Raw genomic sequence first — 17965 nt, 5'->3', positions numbered from 1 at the left:
CGATTGTGATTATACCAGTTAATCCGGAGATCTGACAATTCAATTTAGGTTTTTAAAATATTCATATTAAAGAAAATCACTAAAACCCGAGACTAACCGATTGAACTGATGGATGACCGATATGTAATCTAATTGGATTTAAATTGAAATAGTTTCATATTTTGTAGTCTTATAATCCAAAGTTTAAAGTTCATTATTTTGCAATTTATGAAATTATAACGTTTCTACAAAATTTTAAAGAGAAAATGATAGATATAAAATAACTAAGATTAATTATTGTATTGTTTGGAAACATTGATAGTAGTATAAAAATATATTGTTTGGAAACATTGATAGTAGTATAAAGAAATAAGTATATTGTTTGGAAACATGGATAGTAGTATAAAGAAAGGAACATTAGTGATTTAATGTAGGTTTAACTATAAAGTATAGATGTGTATTTAATTTAAAAACTTACAAAATAAATGTTAGGTCCAACAGAATGTTTCTGTTTTAATAAGATAGAAGTCTATAAGTCTTGTCGGCAATTGCTAAATAAATAAAGGTTTGTACATGTTGATTGCTGACAAAAAAGGGTTTGTACATCTTTTTTTTTTTTTTTTTGAGCAACCGGGTTTGTACATCTATATCACACATAGTGACATATATAAAAGTTACTAGGTGATTTTTCTGTGCTCATGCACGGGTATAAACATTTATAAAGTAAATACATTATAATATTTTATTTATATTATGATAGTTTATTAATATTTTATTTTTTTAATTATTCTGTTATTTATATTGTAATCAATATGCATGGTTTGTTTTAAATAACTTTGTGTTATTTTCATTAGATTATAATTTTGGATATATAATATCTCGACTGTTTGGTTATTATTTCGATATATTAAATAACATTTACTTTTTACGATTCAACTAAAATATTTTGTTATACCGACTAAAATTTTGATTAATTTTTTTATTTTTATATAGTTTGATTCTTGCCTTAAATTTGTGTATATATATATTTAGTAGGATTATGTATAATCTAATATATGTTGTTTTTGAAAATCAAACAGTAAAAGTAAACTAAAGTGTTGATCGGTTCAAAATTACATCTTAATTGTAATAGTTGGTTAATATATTTGTAGTATTATTTGATAATTTCATATTTATTTAGTAAAATGTTGAGAATAAATGAGAAAATATTATTTTTATTTAATGTTTGATTTTGTATAAAATAATTTGGATTTGTCTAGTTACTTATTTGTGGGTATATTGTGTTACATATTTCCGTTAAATTTAAGTATAACTATTTCTACTCTTATTCAACCAAATCATATTCATTGTATTCATTGTATTAGTTTGGTTTTCATCTTAGATGTGTATATATATATATATATATATATATATATATATATATATATCTATGAATTGGCTATTTGTAAATAGCCTATGACTGTTAATTGTATAGTACTTGGTAATTTGGAATATGATAATTATCAAAAATAAAATTATAAAAATAAAATGATGATAGGTACGATATTGCATCAAAATATAATGATACATTCGTAAAGGGAATATTAATTCTTTATTTTAATATCAATTATTTTTCTAAAATTTCCTATTTATGAAATCAAATTATATATAAAAAGTATTTTCGGTTTAAGTTTATAAATATTTTCTTTATCATACATGTTATTTGAAAAATATAAAAGGGAACATAAAAATATTAAATTAAATTTTATTCATTAAAGATATCTTAGTTTATGCTATTTAAATTATTTTGTAATAATATGAGAAATATATTGATTTAAATAAAATGCTTAATAATTTTAAAAAGATATTATATTGTTAAGATTATTTTTAAAAAGGGAAGATTATTATTCTTTTTACTTTAAAATCAAGATTATTTTGTGAAATTTCCTTATTATGAATTACACTATATATAAAAGATATTTTCGTTTTTAAATTTATAAATTTTCTTTATATATAAGTTATTTGAAGAAAAAAGAAAAAGGAAACCTAAATAGAAAAGGAAAAATAAAATAAAATAAATATTTAATAATGATAATTAGATATATTTGATTCATTAAAGGTATCATCGTAATCAACCACTGTGAAAATTAACGTGAACACGACACGTAAAAAACTGACTTCTCAAATAATATAATAATAATAAAGATAGTTGTGGCTTATACTTCAATCGACTACTAGACGTTCCGTATCTAGGATCAGTCCCTAGAACTTAAAAGCTATAAATAGTTTATTGTAAATCTGAATATACTTGTGACTGAAGACATAAAACTTATATGCAATGTTTTAAAACTCGACATGTACATTGAATCGAAAACTTCGCCGACATATACCGTTTTAATGAATTTTTGGTTATTTTAATCATTGTGAACTATATTTATGGTAAAAAAAAAAGTTTGGATTATCATATGAAAATTTTCTTTAATTAACTATGGAGCAATGATTTTTTTTGTTAAAGATAAATGTGATTAAAATAAACATGAAAATAGTATTAAGAATATGGTAGTTTAAATATCTTATCTAAAAACTAGTTCTTAGTTTTTCTAATTAAAAGTTAAGAGACGAATTTATATTCCGTTAAAATTTTTACCTTTAAAATCCCCCAATAAACATGCTATAATTTGTGTTCCGGATAGTTGATGTATATCCGATTATTTTCATGCTTGGTAGGTCATTAGCTCATAACAAAGACTAGAATTTATTTTATTTTTGTTGCTAAAAACTAGAATTTAAGTTTGTTCACTGTTAACGAAAAATGAAAAATTGTTCAAATGAAATGGATCGACTCGGAAGAAGGCGGATGAATCTGGACCTTATGGGTAAGTGACAAACCGAACCCATGTGGATAACTCTAGGGGACCGTGTCCGGTTTACTTCAACCGGACGTTTCACTCCAGTTCCCAAAGTTTATTTTCCCTCAAAACTTGAAAACAAACAGGGATTACTATTTAGTATTTTCCAGTTGCCACCATCGTGAACACTAAACATTATGACTCTTCATAATATTCATTTATCCAAAGATGCAGAGCTAATTGTAATACGATAACAGGTGGCCTAGGAAAAGTCTAACACGGAGAGACAATTTAAAACCAACTTTTGCATAAATAGTTAGTATTTTTTTGCGTGTCTTTTATGCATTCCAGCTTTGTTTTTGAAGGCCAATGCTGAGTACACAGAACCTCTGATTGACAAAAACAATATAAATCGATAAAAATACAAATATTTTGATCGTAGAGTCACTTTGCTTAACTAATACGGATCTGTTGCTGAAATCAGAAACCAAGAGAAACTTAGGGAACCAAACTAAACCAATACTAACCAGTCTAAAATCGTTGTGAACATGGTTAACAACAGTTATATAGTACCACTACTACTTAAAGGAAATGTACATTTTAGCTGAAGTAACAAATTACCAGTAAGTCAAACATATATAATCACGTAGTTATAAATTACACACATAAATATATTAAAATGTGACAGGGAATAATTTTATCATTCAGAATCAGTGCTTCCTCGATTACGATGGTGTGGTATGGAGGTAGAGCCAAGCTCGACGTCGTTGTCCAAGATCTCTCGAGAACCGCTCCGAGTCATCGTTGTGTCTCGACCACTCCTCTCGGCCAACATTCTAAAATACGCATGTGGTGCCCATCCTATTAAATTTAAATCACCTAATCGTTAAACCTCAGTTCACGTAAGCAGAAACATGATGCAAAAACTTTGTTACCATTGTTGTCATATGGGTAAGGAAAAAAGTGGAGGTAAGAGAAAGAAGCCACAGATATTCCGATGATGGCCCCGGCGAAGACGTCGGTCCAGTGGTGCCAATAGTCGTCTACACGTGATATTCCGATGAGAATTGCGATGAATATTGGTAAGAACACGAGGCATAGCTTTGCCACGTGTCCTCTTCTGTCAAAAACTTTGATCTTCCCCGATAAGTACCATGCAAGGAAAGTTAAACCGGCGAATGACCCTGCATTTTATACAGCAATTAACCCGTTTAGTTAACCCCGACTCAATTCATATATTTTGTTAACTTTGATGTTTTTAGAAGACTAACATGAAGTGTGACCGCTTGGAAAACTCTTGTAACCTTCTTTGATGATCTTTTTTATTCCATGGCACACAACATCTTTAGTATCCGGATCAAATTTCTGCAATTCTTTCAAAATTGTACGAAATAAGAAAAAATCCTTCATAATAAACTGATTAAAATGTGGGTAATTAAACGATATTAGAGCTATACAAGAAGCCTTAGTGATTCTTATTTTGATCAAAGATATAACTGTTTAATAAGTTAAGCTTTTACTTTTCTTTATTTGCTTGCGCACAATTAAGCTCCTCATTCATTCAAAGATTACATCTCCTGATCACATACTTAGCCTACTAATCCTATATATTTATACTAATTCATTGGCAAAGAAGCCCTAACATACATGGATCTATGACATTGCATTAAATTTTGTGACTTGAGTTGAGACCAGGGCTTCTTGTATAAGAGATGTTTCATACCGGTTTACCGTCGGGAAAACATCGGTAGAAGAAGTTAGGTCGTGGCCTACCGACCGCGTTTTTGATGGAATCAGTGATGACTCCATTCACAAGACATGAGAATCCGATACCTATACACAACATACAAATACTAATAAATCATGCCGATCAATGGTATATATTAGTATGGTTTCCGTTTGAAATTCAATTTTTACACGAGGTATACATTTGAGCATGATCAGTGTAAGTAGAATTAATTAACTCACCGAGAATGGCGTGATGAAGATCATAAACATCTCTCCCAAAGTAATAGTACACTGTGAAGATGCATATCGGAACCAATATACAAATAATCTACACACATATATAATCAGCAACATTGGCACTGCTTTCTTGTGATGATGAAAGGCATAGTGAGATTATTTCTTTCGAAACAAGTGTACTTACCGGGACAGCCCAGATAGGGATGGTGTCTTTATACAATGGGAAAGTTAGATCGGTCAACATGTCTGGCCCGATGTAGCGACGAAAAGGCTCCATAATGTTGAGAACAATGATGACGATACCGAGGAGGACGAGGATGATCCAGTCCATTAGATGTTCTCGAGCCACTTTCCATCCATGGCTCTTTACCGTGTGAGATCCAAGCGTTATCTTACCCATCTCTCAGGCTAATTATATTGACCTAAAAACAGCCGTTTCATTGTAACATGTATACACAGCCTATCTTCTTATTCTTTCAGAACTGAATTTTAATTGTGTAATAATGAGAAAATATACTTGGATTTAGTTTATTTTCTTGTTCACATCATTGATCAACGCAATGAAGGAACTATTTATCGAAAAAAACAAAATAAATAATTCATGTTTAATCAGAGATAAAACAACGTCACAAAAATATAATCTGGATTCATCATGCATACATACATGAATAAACAATTTACACATAAAGATGATGGAATAAAAGGTTACCTGGTAAAATGCGAGACAAATCGATGGCCAATCGAGGTTAAAAAAGCCCTAATTAATCTTTCTATTACGATTACAGTTGCAATTTACAAACGAATCAATGAAAGAAATAACTTTTGAAGCGGTTTTGTGATTTTGGGGAGAGAATGATCGATGATAAATATGTTTTTTTAACACGATCGATGATAAATATGTTTTATCGCAAATTTTTTTTTTTCACAACAGTTCTTTGGTTTTTTGTCTTTTTTTCTCGCCATTGGATGTGGCTTTAAAACAAAAATAACTATTATTATAACAAAATAACTATTACTAAATGAAGATTTTTAATTATTTGTAAAGTGGTGGTAGTCTAATAGCAGTGTTTGAAATAGGAAGTTGATTCCTGTGTGTCTAGGTTTCAAACTTCCTATTTTTCAAATCAATAAATTTTCAAAATACTAAATTTCGAGAAGATATACCGGCATATCACGATTTTAAGAAAAAATATTTGTTTTTAGCCTCTAAAATTTTGAGCATGTAACATAATATGAGTATGTAACAGTTCCACTACTACGAAAGAACGCATATCATCAGACTGTAACATAATATGAGTATGTAACAGTTCCACTCCATATTACGCGCTAGAACATACTAGTGAAACTGTTTTTTGTTTTTTGTTTCTTGTTTTTCCTTTTCTTTTTTTTTTCTCAAACAAAAACACCGTTCCACTACTATGTTATAGAGCCTAACTAAATCTGCTGATATGCTTTCTTTCTTTGTATAGTAACATCAGGCTTGAACGTTTCTTATTTGTTTGACAGAATATAGAGAACACGAATATCCTGCATCTCTAGCTATTCTTTTGTGCTCTCTATACTTCTGTCACCACGATTATATTATCTTCTCTCTTAGTCTTACCTACATATATACAAACATATACACAGTCACATTTATCTATGCATAAAACTTACATGTGTGTATGAGATCTCACATATACCCTTTTCTAATGAAAACATTTAACATTTGCTTTAGGTGATGTGCTTTTAGGTAGTGAGCACTTACTTTCTTGCCACTTCTTGAACGCAGTTAAAGATTCCTTTCTTATTGTAATTTTGATCTTTTATGGTGTACATGTATAGACCGATATATGTTTAGTATGCAACACGTGAGAGTACATGCACCAACTTGCATTGTAATACTTCAATATAGCCAATTACTTTTGCTTATATTTTCTGTTTCATTTTGCAGGGATTGCAAGAAGTTTCAGCGCAACGGAAATTACATAGACTACATCCTACAGAGTACAGATCATGATAGTATTCTCGATTGTTTAATAAGCGTTTGCGTTTCACATGATAATCTACTAATCGTTAAATGCAAACGCAAACGCAAATAAACAATGGCAGTCGCAGCCAAAGCTATTACATCACATTTCAAAAACATTCTTAAAATATATAACTCAACGAACAATCCACAAAAAAAAGAATCAGAGAAGAATCTACAGAGCATAAACAGCTGATTCGATTTCACCGTCCATCGACTCAGAAGTTTCTACGAAAGACTGGCTATGGAGACGCCTAGTAAAAGAAGTGGTCGTGTCCAAGAAATAAAGAATCGAAGACATCATACAACAGCACACGAACATAGGTATGGGACCAAAGTTCCACAAGAACAGCGGGAAGGAGAAGTAGAAAGCCCTCAACCCGAGAAACCAGAAGTAGAGAGCTCGGTTGAGGTTCCTAGCCACGTACTCGCAGTGCTCTTTCTTCCCTCTGGAGACAGGCACAGTGACCAGGAAACTGACGTGAGCGTAGTATCTGATGGACTGGACGTTGCAGAGAAAGGCCATGAGGAAACAGATGAGGATCGAGAAGTTCTTGATGGTTGCGAGGAGAGGGCTTTTGTCGCCGTATATGATAGGTGACGCTGTGGATTCGGAAGCGGAGGAGTTGCTGCTTACGAAGACGCCGATGATGGAACAGAGAGTGATTGCTGCTGTGGCTAAAAGGGTTGATGCCATTATGTTGTTCCTGATTGTCTGTACTGCCAATACACCATTTTTCATTGGATCCTGCAAAAATAACAAGTCTTCTTAATTTTTTTTTGGATTATACAGAGGTATACACGCCCCCAAGTTCAGATTAGTCACGTGTTTGCAGCCTACGTTTTCAGCTCACGTGTTGGTCCGCTTAATCTTTACTGATCTCATGACCATTACTCATAAACCCTTTCCACATTTCCTATTTTTAAGTTTATTTAAACTATGGTTTAACAGTTCTCAATCGAAAACTAACTAGAGAGAGAGCGTCACTTAGCTGAGGAGTATTAATTATATCAAAAGAGGAAAAAAAAGGAGAAGAGAGATAACGTACGTCCATCATACAGAAGACCCATAGTCGTCGAGACTCAGCGTTGAGGGAGACAGCAGTGAGCTTGGGACGGTGGATAATGGTGTAGCCTAGCCAGACATGGTAAGCGACCATCACGGCTAGACCCGACGGCACGAGTACTAAATCCAAGGATTCCTCCTTCCACATTTCTTCTCAGCCGCAGAGAGAGATACTCGAGATTTGTATGTTTCCGAGGAGACAGGGATCGATGGTCAGGAGGTTTTGGCAGAGAGATCGAGAGACAGTGAGAGACGAAGGAAGCCAGCGAGCGCAGGAAGAGACCACGAAGCTGGAAAGGGGACAGTCTGTCACATGTGTCGCACGTGTTGACACTAAACAAAACAGACTCCAAAGTCAATGATGGGGGGATCTTCATCTCTCCTCTCTGGTTTGCTCCGAGAACATCTTTTCAGCTTTAGAAACAAATTTAGGCCTAAACCAATTTTTATTGGGCTTTCAGTTGGACACTTGGACCCATATTGTTTTTTATTTCCCGTAAACACCCATATTGGTTTCGATAAGAGAATACTTTTTTTTTTTGAGCAATTCATAAGAGAATACATAAAAATGGGGAACATCCTATAAGAAAATTAAGAAATATAACATGTAATTAAATACTTTATTTATTTTATTTTAATTGATCTTTTTGATTCTGGTTATTGGTGTCAGATTCAGTAAAAGTCCATTTAACTTGTTGTCAAAATACCAGTAATTTCAGTTTTAAACCAAGAAACCGGACTGTGTTGACCAAAAAACAAAAACCAAGAAACCGGACTGTATTTTTCTCATGGGCCTTGAAAATGGGCTGAACACTCATTTAACTCCTTTTTAAAAGCGTGGGAAGAGAAGTTACGAGCGCAGTTAAAAGAAGGAAAAAAAGGTAATAATAAAAAAAAACTTCAAGCGAACACAGGAGAAAACCCTAACTTCAACGGGAACCCACCCAATCCACCACAGATCGATCTCAAAAGAGCACAAAAACAAAATAGCAAAAAGGTCCCAAAATCAGATTCTCTTATAAGATTCCAGGTTTCGGCTTTTAGAATGTAAATGTGCTAAAGAAAGTTTATTACGTTACCTCCATCCCCCACCCAACAGTAATGTCAAGCGACAGGCGAGAAGGTCAACAAGAGACGACGACAACTGTGGACGGTAATAACGGATCCAATTCTCACCAGACGGCTTCTGCTATTACGACGGTTTCGTGCCGTAGACTGAGGATGAACCCTAACAACGAGCTAAGGCCGGACAATTACGAGGATCTGAAGCTCGATTTCCCTAATCCTGTTTACAAGAATCTGGAGAAGTACTTGCCTCCGGACTTGCTTGTCTCCGACAGGGAAGAGAAAGTGAGGTTCATGACTGACATTATGCACAGCCATTGCCCTAGTGCAGAGCGTTCCAGGGTAAAAAAGTTCAAAGCTTTGACCTTTTTTTTGTCTCAATTTTGAGATGGGTATCGCTTTGAACCTAACCCGACATGGCTTCTACGATGATATCTTTTACAAAGTATGTTCATTTTTGTTTTCCCCCTAGGCTCAGAGGCACAGTGACTATAGGAGTAAGATAGTATCAAACTATCAGGTGTGTGTGAATCCCCTTCTTTACTGTGTTTCTTATCTAAAGCTGCACACCAGTCATCAGAAGAGTAGTTTGAAATGTTGTGTTTTATTTCTCTTGCAGCCACTTCACAGGGAGCTGTATAATCTGTTTCCCAGATTATGTTTCGTTCCCTCTTTCCTAAAGTCGGTTAATGACAATACAGAGGATAGCTTCAGAAGCATCATATCTGAACCGTCTCCTGGTGTTTTTGTCTTTGACATGCTCCTCCCTAGCTTCTGCGAGATGATGCTTGCCGAGGTTAATGTTCAGTGCATCCTTCCTTTTTTTTAAGTTTCTTCATACTAATTAATTGTTTGACGATGCAGGTAGACAATTTTGAGAAGTGGGTGGCTGAGACAAAATTCCGAATCATGAGGCCGAACACCATGAATAAATACGGCGCTGTGCTTGATGACTTTGGCCTCGATAACATGCTTGACAAACTCATGGATTCTTTTATACGTCCCATTTCCAAAGGCAATATATAACTTAAAATCCATTACATAGACTGTATTTTAAGAAGTTTTCATTAGTTATGTAAAATTGCTGGGCTAAAAAGCTACTTGCTGTCTTCTGTTTTGTAGTGTTCTTCAATGATGTTGGTGGAGCAAGTCTGGATTCTCACCATGGGTTTGTTGTTGAGTATGGTGAAGATAGGGATGTTGATTTAGGTGAGACCTATCCCTGCAGAAAATTTTCAAAAATCCTTATTAAATTCAGTGGAATATAAGCAGTTCTTATATAAATTTGTTTTGCAGGCTTTCATGTGGATGATTCAGAAGTAACTCTGAATGTTTGTTTGGGTAGCCAATTCGTGGGAGGGGAGTTGTTTTTCCGAGGCACACGGTGTGAGAAACATGTTAACACAGCGACTAAGTCAGATGTATGCTACTTGCTTTCTTCTCGTATAACCTTTTATATCTTGGCTGATGGCTAATTGAAACAATACGTAAGCAGGAGATATTTGATTATTGTCATGTACCGGGGCAAGCTGTACTTCACCGTGGCCGCCACCGCCATGGTGCAAGAGCCACAACATCTGGACACAGGGTCAACATGGTTCTGTGGTGCAGAAGGTATGTATACCAATTGAAAAACTTGCCTCTTGACTGGACTGACATGGATATTTAAACTTGCCTCCAGTTTCTTATCAGACTTTTTCTTCTTCTTGTTCCACGCAGCTCTGCGTTTAGAGAGCTTAAACGACTTCAGAGGGACTTCTCGAGCTGGTGCGGAGAGTGTTCTTGTGAAAGGAAAGAGGAGAGAGCACGGACGTTTGATGCTATAAGAAAGGTAAAAGCATTTGATTGATGAAGCATGTAGTTAGTTATCTCTTTTCAGCTAGCTAATATATATGCTCTTCATTGCTATTGCAGAAATATGTTAAAGCAGTGCGTGCACCCCAGGCTTGAAGAAACAAACTAGTAAGATAATAATCAGAAGCTTATATTGGATGACTTTAGAACTTGAGATCAAGCCTTGTTAGAATTGCTCTTGTTTTATGGTGACTTAAAACTTGAGCCTATGTAGAAATCATTTTAAGGTAAATGGCTTTCGGTTTTATCTTTCATCAACTCTTTGATAACTATGTACATGAAATCTAGTTTCAACTTCAAATTTACCATATGGAGTTGTATTGTTATCTGATACTTTTTTTTAGTTTTTAGTATAAGGAACCTTTTAAAGAATTTATGTTCTCTAATGTTATTTTGTTCTGCTGCTGTCTAAAAACCTCCAAATTTGATTGTACTCGTTACTAGTGAGTAATTGCTAGAGCCACATTAATCATGGATTATGCTGTTTTTGTTTGAGCCAGTGTTGCTTTGTAGTCTCTATTGAATAGAGAAAATTATTACGGATATTTTGCACGTTGTTCTGATTGTACTGTATTAAAAACACAAGTAACCGTCTATGATTGCCACTTACGCTGCTTTTTGTCCCACAATTGAAGTTCTGGTTCTAGTTCAACCACTTTGCATTATAACCCAAATCATAATCAATATGAAACAAAAAGAGAAATCTTGATATTTAAAGTCACTAGAAAGAAACAAAGTAGCACAAACCACAAGAAGATCACTAGGCTGCAATAGAACGCTGACAAAAAAGAAAAGATGCAATAGAACATGATGAAAGCAACGAGGGTTCTAAGTTCAACCATTGCAAAAAAAAAAGAACATCAAAACACCAAAAAGGAAACAAAGCTTAGATAGATAGAGCAAGAGAAGTGTACTGATGACCCGTTTAGAGTGAAACTACCACACTATCTCACAGTAACGATGTCATCAATCTTCAAAATCATCCTTACGCATTCAGTTGCGAGAGTGATTGCGCTGGTGCTCACAAGCAGAGGCTGCACCACGTTCTCCTCCAAGATATTAGTGATCTGCCCTTTCCTCACATTGATCCCAGAGTTGATTTCCCCTTGAGCATGCTTGTTCCTGAGCTCAGTCACAATTGCAATAGGATTCAGACCTGCATTCTCAGCCAGCGTGTAAGGAATAACCTCCAGAGCTTCAGCGAAAGACTTCACGCAGTAACCCTCCATCCCATGGAGCACCTTAGCCCAAGCACCTAGCTGCCTCGAGAGCTCAATCTCCGGCGCACCACCTCCCGCAATCAAAAACCTCTTGCTCACCAAACACCTGACAACACACAACGCATCGTGCAGACTCCTCTCGGCTTCGTCAAGAACAAGCTGGTTAGAGCCACGGACGAGAACAGAGGTGGTTCTCCCCATGTCTTTAATCCCAGTGATCTTCAAAATCTTCCCATCTCCAAGCGACGCTTCTTCAACGAGATCAGCAAAACCAAGCTTCTCAGCCCTAAAATGCTCAATGTTAGAAATCGGCAAGCAGTTCAACGTCTTCGTCACGAACTCAATCTCATCCCTCTCCACATCCTTAATCACCATGATCTTCGCCTTAGCCAAATAGTGAAGCGACAGATCAGTCACGGCATCTCTCAAAATACTCTTCTGGATCAGCAACACATTGCAACCAGTCGCCTTGATCTTCTTAATCATCCCCAAGATGTAGTTCCTCTCTTCCTTCAAGATCCTATCCATCTGAGTATAATCAGAGACAACAATACTCTGCTCGATATCAGTCTTGGGAGGCGAGATCTGGAACTGAATCACAGCGATCTTCGCATTCTCCATCCTCGTAGGTCCACCTGCAGCATGGCTCACCTTCTTATCAAACACCAAACCGTTAACAGTGTGCGTATCGTCAACAGTCCCACCAAGCTTCTTAACAATCTTGACATCACGCAGATCAACAATCTCCGGCTTCTCCGGATCTATCACAGATAAAACCGCATCTACAGCCAACGGAGCGAGCAGAGTAGAGTACTGACTAACAACCTTACTGTTCAACGACGTGCTCGCCGATTTAACGAGCGAGTCTCTGTCAGTTAGCTCCACGGGGACAGCCATGGCGGTTAGGATATCAACGGACTTCCCGCAGGACTTGTGAAGCGCGTCGGAGATCACGGTAGGGTGGATCCCGGAGCCTAGAAGCGTCTGGCACACCCTGAGCAAGGCTCCGGCGAGTACGACGACCGTCGTGGTCCCGTCTCCGGCGGCCGAGTCCTGCGATTTGGAGAGCTCGACCATCATCTTCGCGGCCGGCTGGAGGACGTCCATCTTGTTGAGGATCGTGGCTCCGTCGTTGGTGATGATGACCTCGCCGCTCGCGGTGGAGATCATCTTGTCCATCCCCTTGGGGCCGAGGCTCGTGCGGACGGCGTCCGCGACGGCGCGGCCGGCGTTGATGTTGGCGGAGCGGATGTCTTCTTTCCGTTTGTTGTCTACGAAGGATTCGGTTTTGGATGCGCGGGGTCTCGATGCCATGGGTGCCGTCGCCATTGTAGACTACAGAGGAGAGAGCTCGAGATTTGATTTGATCTCTAAAAGGGAAAATGAGTTAGATCAGTTGTGTACAGTGGAAAGAGACGCTCTAGGGTTTACGGGTACTCTTTGGTTGCACGAACTAATCTATTCTTTGTTAGTAACGGGCCTGTTGTGTATAAACTGTATTAAGCCCAAAAGGCCCATTATAGATCTCCGAGTTTCCAATTTACTTATCAGGCCGACTCTGACTCGCAACCAATGGTGACTTGACTTCTATAGCAGGGAATCAGACTTTTGACATTGATATTAGTGTTCTACTTCGCTTAGTGCTTACTTTTTGTGTGATTCACAGCCGGCTTGTGAGATGAACCTGTGGAGTTTAAGGTTTACTGCGTTTCTCATATCGAAGCATGAAAAAGAGATTGTGTCTGAGATTGAGACTTGGGATGGTTTTCATAAAATATCAGGAATTGCATCAAAAATGGGACTGTATAGGTATATCTTTGTTAAGGTCTTGTAATGAAGTGAGAAATCTCCTTTGATTCTGAAGTTTTGATCTGTTGTTTTACCATACAGTGAAGTAGTGAACATCAGATCGATAAATTTTAATTTAAATGTTTACAAGATAATTATTCCGATCCGACTACAAGTAAAGTATTTATTCTGTACCAACTACCTCTGCGATAACTCAAAAGCTTTAGCAAGAACCGGTATGAACCGGTTTATATCAACGGTCACGTTCTGCCCTACCAAATAGGCCGACTTGAACGCATTCCACCCGCGTTTCGCAACCGCCGATGGATCTCTAACGACCTCGTGATCGCGACCGTACTGCTGCATCAGCGAGCTCTCCTCCGCCTTGATCTTGTACTCCAAATACCTCAGATCCATCCCCTTCGCCGGCCTCCCGAAATACGTATCCGCCAGCCACTCGAATCCACCGATCGGAAGAATCTGAATCACCACCGCGTTCTCCGGCAGGAACACCATATTCGTAAGCCCCGCGCCGTGAACGCCGAGCATCACGTCGCACGAGTTCACCGTCTTCGCGAACCTCGCGACGCCTGTGTTCGCTTCCGCCACCACGACTTCGAATCCGATTTCTCCTGCCGCGTTCGCGATCTCGTCGGTGTTCGTGAACGCTCGCGATCTGGCTCTCGACAAAATCAGGATCCGTGGCTTCCGCCGCAGACTCACGGCGGCGTTTCTCAGCGAGTATGTGTCTCTTAGGAACCTCAGGAAATCGGACATGGAATACTTGGAAGAAAAAGGATCGATCGTCAGCTCTTTGAAGTACTCTTGATGGCGGTTGAGACCGACGACGACGGTGGTGAAACAGTGCGTTTCATCTTCTCCGTCGATGTAAATCAGTTCGTAGTTCGAGAGACTCCTCAGTATCTCCTTGAATTTGTTGATCCACGGTTGATTCTTGTTCGTCACGAGGAACTGAACTTCTCCATTGAATCTACGCGCCGTCGTGAAAAGAGGAACCACGATGTCTGTGTAGTCGTGGAAGTTGTTCATCGAGTAACCTCCCAGAGAGAAAACCATCGCCGGAACGCTGTGATTCGTAACGCAACGCGATGAAAAATTGGCGTTCTCTAACTGATCGGCGTTTTGTGTTAATTTCACCGTCCATTCCCTAACGCGGTTCATAGCCACAAGGTCACCTTTTCGCGCGTAAGGTCTCATTTGCCACGTGGTATTCCCCGCAAACGCAGACGTGATCGCCGCAATAATCGTTGCGGATTTACCGTGGACCCTTACGTCGCCGTTTAATTCGCATATCTCTGTTCTTGATTGCTTTTTACATTTTATCTCGATTTTATCACCGTCTGGAAGTTCACCAAAAGAATAAAACATATTCATAATCATGAAAATATGTAGAAATTAATTAAAACGATTAAAAACAAAGACAAAAATTAAGAATGTGAACCTGCAACAGATTGTTCATTGGAGATTGAAGTGGGTGTAGTACAGTTAAACGAATCAAGATGATTCTTGGGCAAGCTTGTGTCGCTGCAAACACTAAGCTTGTCATCTTCAGAACTGGTTAAGCTCTGCGTATTTGTTGCATTTGATGTAATGTTATTTTGAGTCGTCGGGATAATGAGACTCTCAGAAGTTCCAGATGTTGTGTAGTTGCTGTTAAACGCTTGCGGTTTATGCGTTTCTGTTACTCTCAGCATCCTTAGACCAGTGTCCACTGATAATTGCATACGCACTGAAGAAAGAAGAAAAAACCTTAGTTAGTTGTTGTTTCTGCGTTCTCTGGGGCTTTGAAAGCGTTGTAAAGGGACTTACTGGCTGGTAATGGGCTGAGATAAGATTTAAAGATGGTGCAAAGAGTGACCACGAAGAAAAGAGAGGCAACGAAAGCTCCATAGCCAAGTCTCTTCTGCTCGTTTTTGCTAAAGCTACGAGCAAGTATAGTGTGGTAAAAAAGATCCTTCTCTTTCATTTCTATTGTCTCTTAAGTTACGCAAAACTTTTTATTCTCTTGTGCTGCAAGGAAACACTAGAACCAGGGTTTACTCGGAAATGTAGAGATGAATAAATGTGGGAAATGGTTTGTTAAGCAGTATATAATAACTCGTTCTGCGACAATGCTACCCGTTTTCAATGATTTTAAAGTTGAGTTTGTTATTTGAAGATCAAATATTTTTTAAAGTTCAGTTTATCATTAAAACAGGATTATATTAATTAATGGATCTTAGGACAGGATCACGAACAGAAGTTCTACGTGTTGAAGATCAAATATTTTTTTTAAAGTTCGGTTTATTATTAAAACAGGATTTTCTTAATTAATAAATCTGGGGATTGCCGGCATTGGAGAGAGCAAGGATTTGGAGGGCATGAAGTTGTTAGTAGAAGAAGAAGTCTTAAGTAAGAAGCTTAATGTATGCTCCCCACGATTCTTATTTTTAATTAGCTTCGGTTTATGTAATTAATATATAGTATAAAATGAACACCAAACCATGATATAAAAGAGTTTCGATTACATATGCAAAATACTCAATTCACTAATATTAAATTATATTAATTCATTTCTTTTCAATCTTCAAAGACGGCAGCCGTATGATTTGTTTATTGTGATTATATGTCAACCATCGGTTAAATTTGTTTTCAACACCAATCAACCATCGGTTAATATCCTAGGGAGAATATTTTTTCCTGCTGGTAATTTTATTTTCTCGTTACAAAATAAGGCTGAAGGCTTCTAGAAGAGCATCTGCAAAAGACATTTTATAACTTCAAATTTGAAATTTTTAGTAGTTAAACTTCAAATATAGAGTGTCACTATTCAAAACTTCAAATTTGAAATTTTATATTTTTATTTGCATTTTGGTTCTTAAAATTACATATTGTATTTTATGATTTTTAGATATTTTGTTGTTTATCATTTTAATCTTAAAAAAATCATATCTTATAATATTTCATATATATTTTCATAAATTTTAGTTTTACACATAAAACTAAATATAAACCTTAAAATAAAAAGTTTTAATGTTTAAAAACATCTTCAGACTTCAAATCTGAAGTTTAAAAACATCTTTAAACTTCAAATATAAAGTTTTGCAAACTTCAAAATATACTGTCTTTTTCTTGTAGTTTAATATTTAGTTATGTATTTATATTTATAATTTATATATTTACTGTAAGATTTTATTAATTAATATTAATGTGATATTTTTATACATATGCTAATTATTTATAAGTTTTATGAATTTATATTAATTATAACAAATATAGAGACCATAGTGTAAAATACAAATAGTTTCAAAATTAAGTTTGAAGTTTTTTTTTTAGAAAAAAAACACACTAAAACTTCAAATTTAGAGTTTTTCCTTTTATAAACTCTAAAATAGAAAATCCTTTTGGAGATGCTCTAATTAATTACCTTTCAGTCTTTCACATATGAGCATTTGGCTGCTGTAGTTTCGTTTATCCAATGAGAACGGCTGAAGTTGAAATCATTGGTAAAAAAAATATGAGAAGACTATGAGGAACTTTATGACCAGATTTTTCGTTTACCTTTCATAATATAGTATTTGTTTATGAATTTTTACATTGTATCATAATCACATAAAGATATTTATAGGAAAACCACTGTTTGTTTTATGTTGGGGACGAGTCTGGCATTCTCATCAAATAACAAACTTTTATCAGCCTATTTAATAAACGGTAGTCGGTAAAAAACATAAAATCGATAATAAAAAAAGGTTGATATAAAAAAAAATCAGTAGAAAAATACTTTTAAAATAAAAATATATATGAATAGAAAAACGGCCTCCAGCCTTATATAATTAAGACTGCTTTTCAAGTTTAAATGATCATCAAAAACTTTCTACTCAAAAACTTTCATAAACGTCTTTCCTGGACGTTACTTATTCTGTAGCGAACTACGGTTGACTGAAACATACTCAGACGGTTGTAAAATAAAGCGGGTGATGCAAAATAAGTTTCACATTCGTTTTCAATTTCTGTTTGATTTTATCTTGATGTAAATCTCAGGATTAAGCTTATTGAACATAATTTCAAAATATTTCAAAATATTGCAGAGTTGTAATCCATGAAGAATGTTGTAATCCATGGAGAATGTTCCGTTGAAGTACCTGAATGGTAACACAAACATCTTTCTTGAGCAAACTGATCAATTATTACG

The 17965-nt window shown here is 36.1% G+C and overlaps 5 protein-coding genes across 6 annotated transcripts; 1 reads left to right on the top strand and 4 right to left on the bottom strand.

The window, feature by feature from the left end:
• Positions 1–3431: 3431 nt before the first annotated feature.
• Positions 3432–5697, bottom strand: LOC108860564 (probable lipid phosphate phosphatase 4). The gene is made up of 7 exons (XM_057010657.1): positions 5482–5697; positions 4957–5194; positions 4776–4863; positions 4531–4640; positions 4079–4172; positions 3743–3991; positions 3432–3668 (listed from the first exon to the last, which is right to left on the bottom strand). Exons 2-7 carry the CDS (start codon positions 5170–5172, stop codon positions 3508–3510), a joined length of 918 nt encoding a protein of 305 aa, XP_056866637.1. The 5' UTR covers positions 5173–5194; positions 5482–5697; the 3' UTR covers positions 3432–3507.
• A 1145-nt stretch (positions 5698–6842) lies between these two features.
• On the bottom strand, positions 6843–8247 carry LOC108859651 (uncharacterized). Its single transcript, XM_018633562.2, has 2 exons — positions 7830–8247; positions 6843–7528 (listed from the first exon to the last, which is right to left on the bottom strand). Exons 1-2 carry the CDS (start codon positions 7992–7994, stop codon positions 6956–6958), a joined length of 738 nt encoding a protein of 245 aa, XP_018489064.2. The 5' UTR covers positions 7995–8247; the 3' UTR covers positions 6843–6955.
• A 442-nt stretch (positions 8248–8689) lies between these two features.
• Positions 8690–11151, top strand: LOC108857488 (2-oxoglutarate and iron-dependent oxygenase domain-containing protein CP2). Of its 2 annotated transcripts, XM_018631477.2 has the most exons (10): positions 8690–8843; positions 8946–9253; positions 9384–9431; positions 9531–9707; positions 9776–9926; positions 10034–10120; positions 10208–10332; positions 10407–10525; positions 10631–10742; positions 10826–11151. In XM_018631477.2, the coding sequence occupies exons 2-10, from the start codon at positions 8948–8950 to the stop codon at positions 10859–10861; spliced, it is 1161 nt and encodes a 386-aa protein (XP_018486979.2). In that variant the 5' UTR covers positions 8690–8843; positions 8946–8947; the 3' UTR covers positions 10862–11151. The 2 variants fall into 2 exon arrangements, with proteins under 2 accessions (XP_018486979.2, XP_018486978.2); XM_018631476.2 differs by having other exon boundaries at positions 8712–9253.
• Positions 11152–11451: 300 nt separating this feature from the next.
• Positions 11452–13402, bottom strand: LOC108863153 (T-complex protein 1 subunit delta). The gene has a single exon (XM_018637480.2). It carries the CDS (start codon positions 13312–13314, stop codon positions 11710–11712), a length of 1605 nt encoding a protein of 534 aa, XP_018492982.1. The 5' UTR covers positions 13315–13402; the 3' UTR covers positions 11452–11709.
• Positions 13403–13709: 307 nt separating this feature from the next.
• Positions 13710–15222, bottom strand: LOC108858087 (alpha-1,3-arabinosyltransferase XAT3-like). The gene has a single exon (XM_056986753.1). The coding sequence runs from the start codon at positions 15172–15174 to the stop codon at positions 13972–13974; it is 1203 nt and encodes a 400-aa protein (XP_056842733.1). The 5' UTR covers positions 15175–15222; the 3' UTR covers positions 13710–13971.
• Between the last annotated feature and the right edge of the window lie 2743 nt (positions 15223–17965).

Source organism: Raphanus sativus, chromosome 5 (genome assembly GCF_000801105.2).
Source record: "Raphanus sativus cultivar WK10039 chromosome 5, ASM80110v3, whole genome shotgun sequence".
Classification (NCBI taxonomy): domain Eukaryota; kingdom Viridiplantae; phylum Streptophyta; class Magnoliopsida; order Brassicales; family Brassicaceae; genus Raphanus; species Raphanus sativus.
Note: the sequence above shows the minus strand (reverse complement) of the source record. Positions and strands in the feature narration are given on the sequence as shown.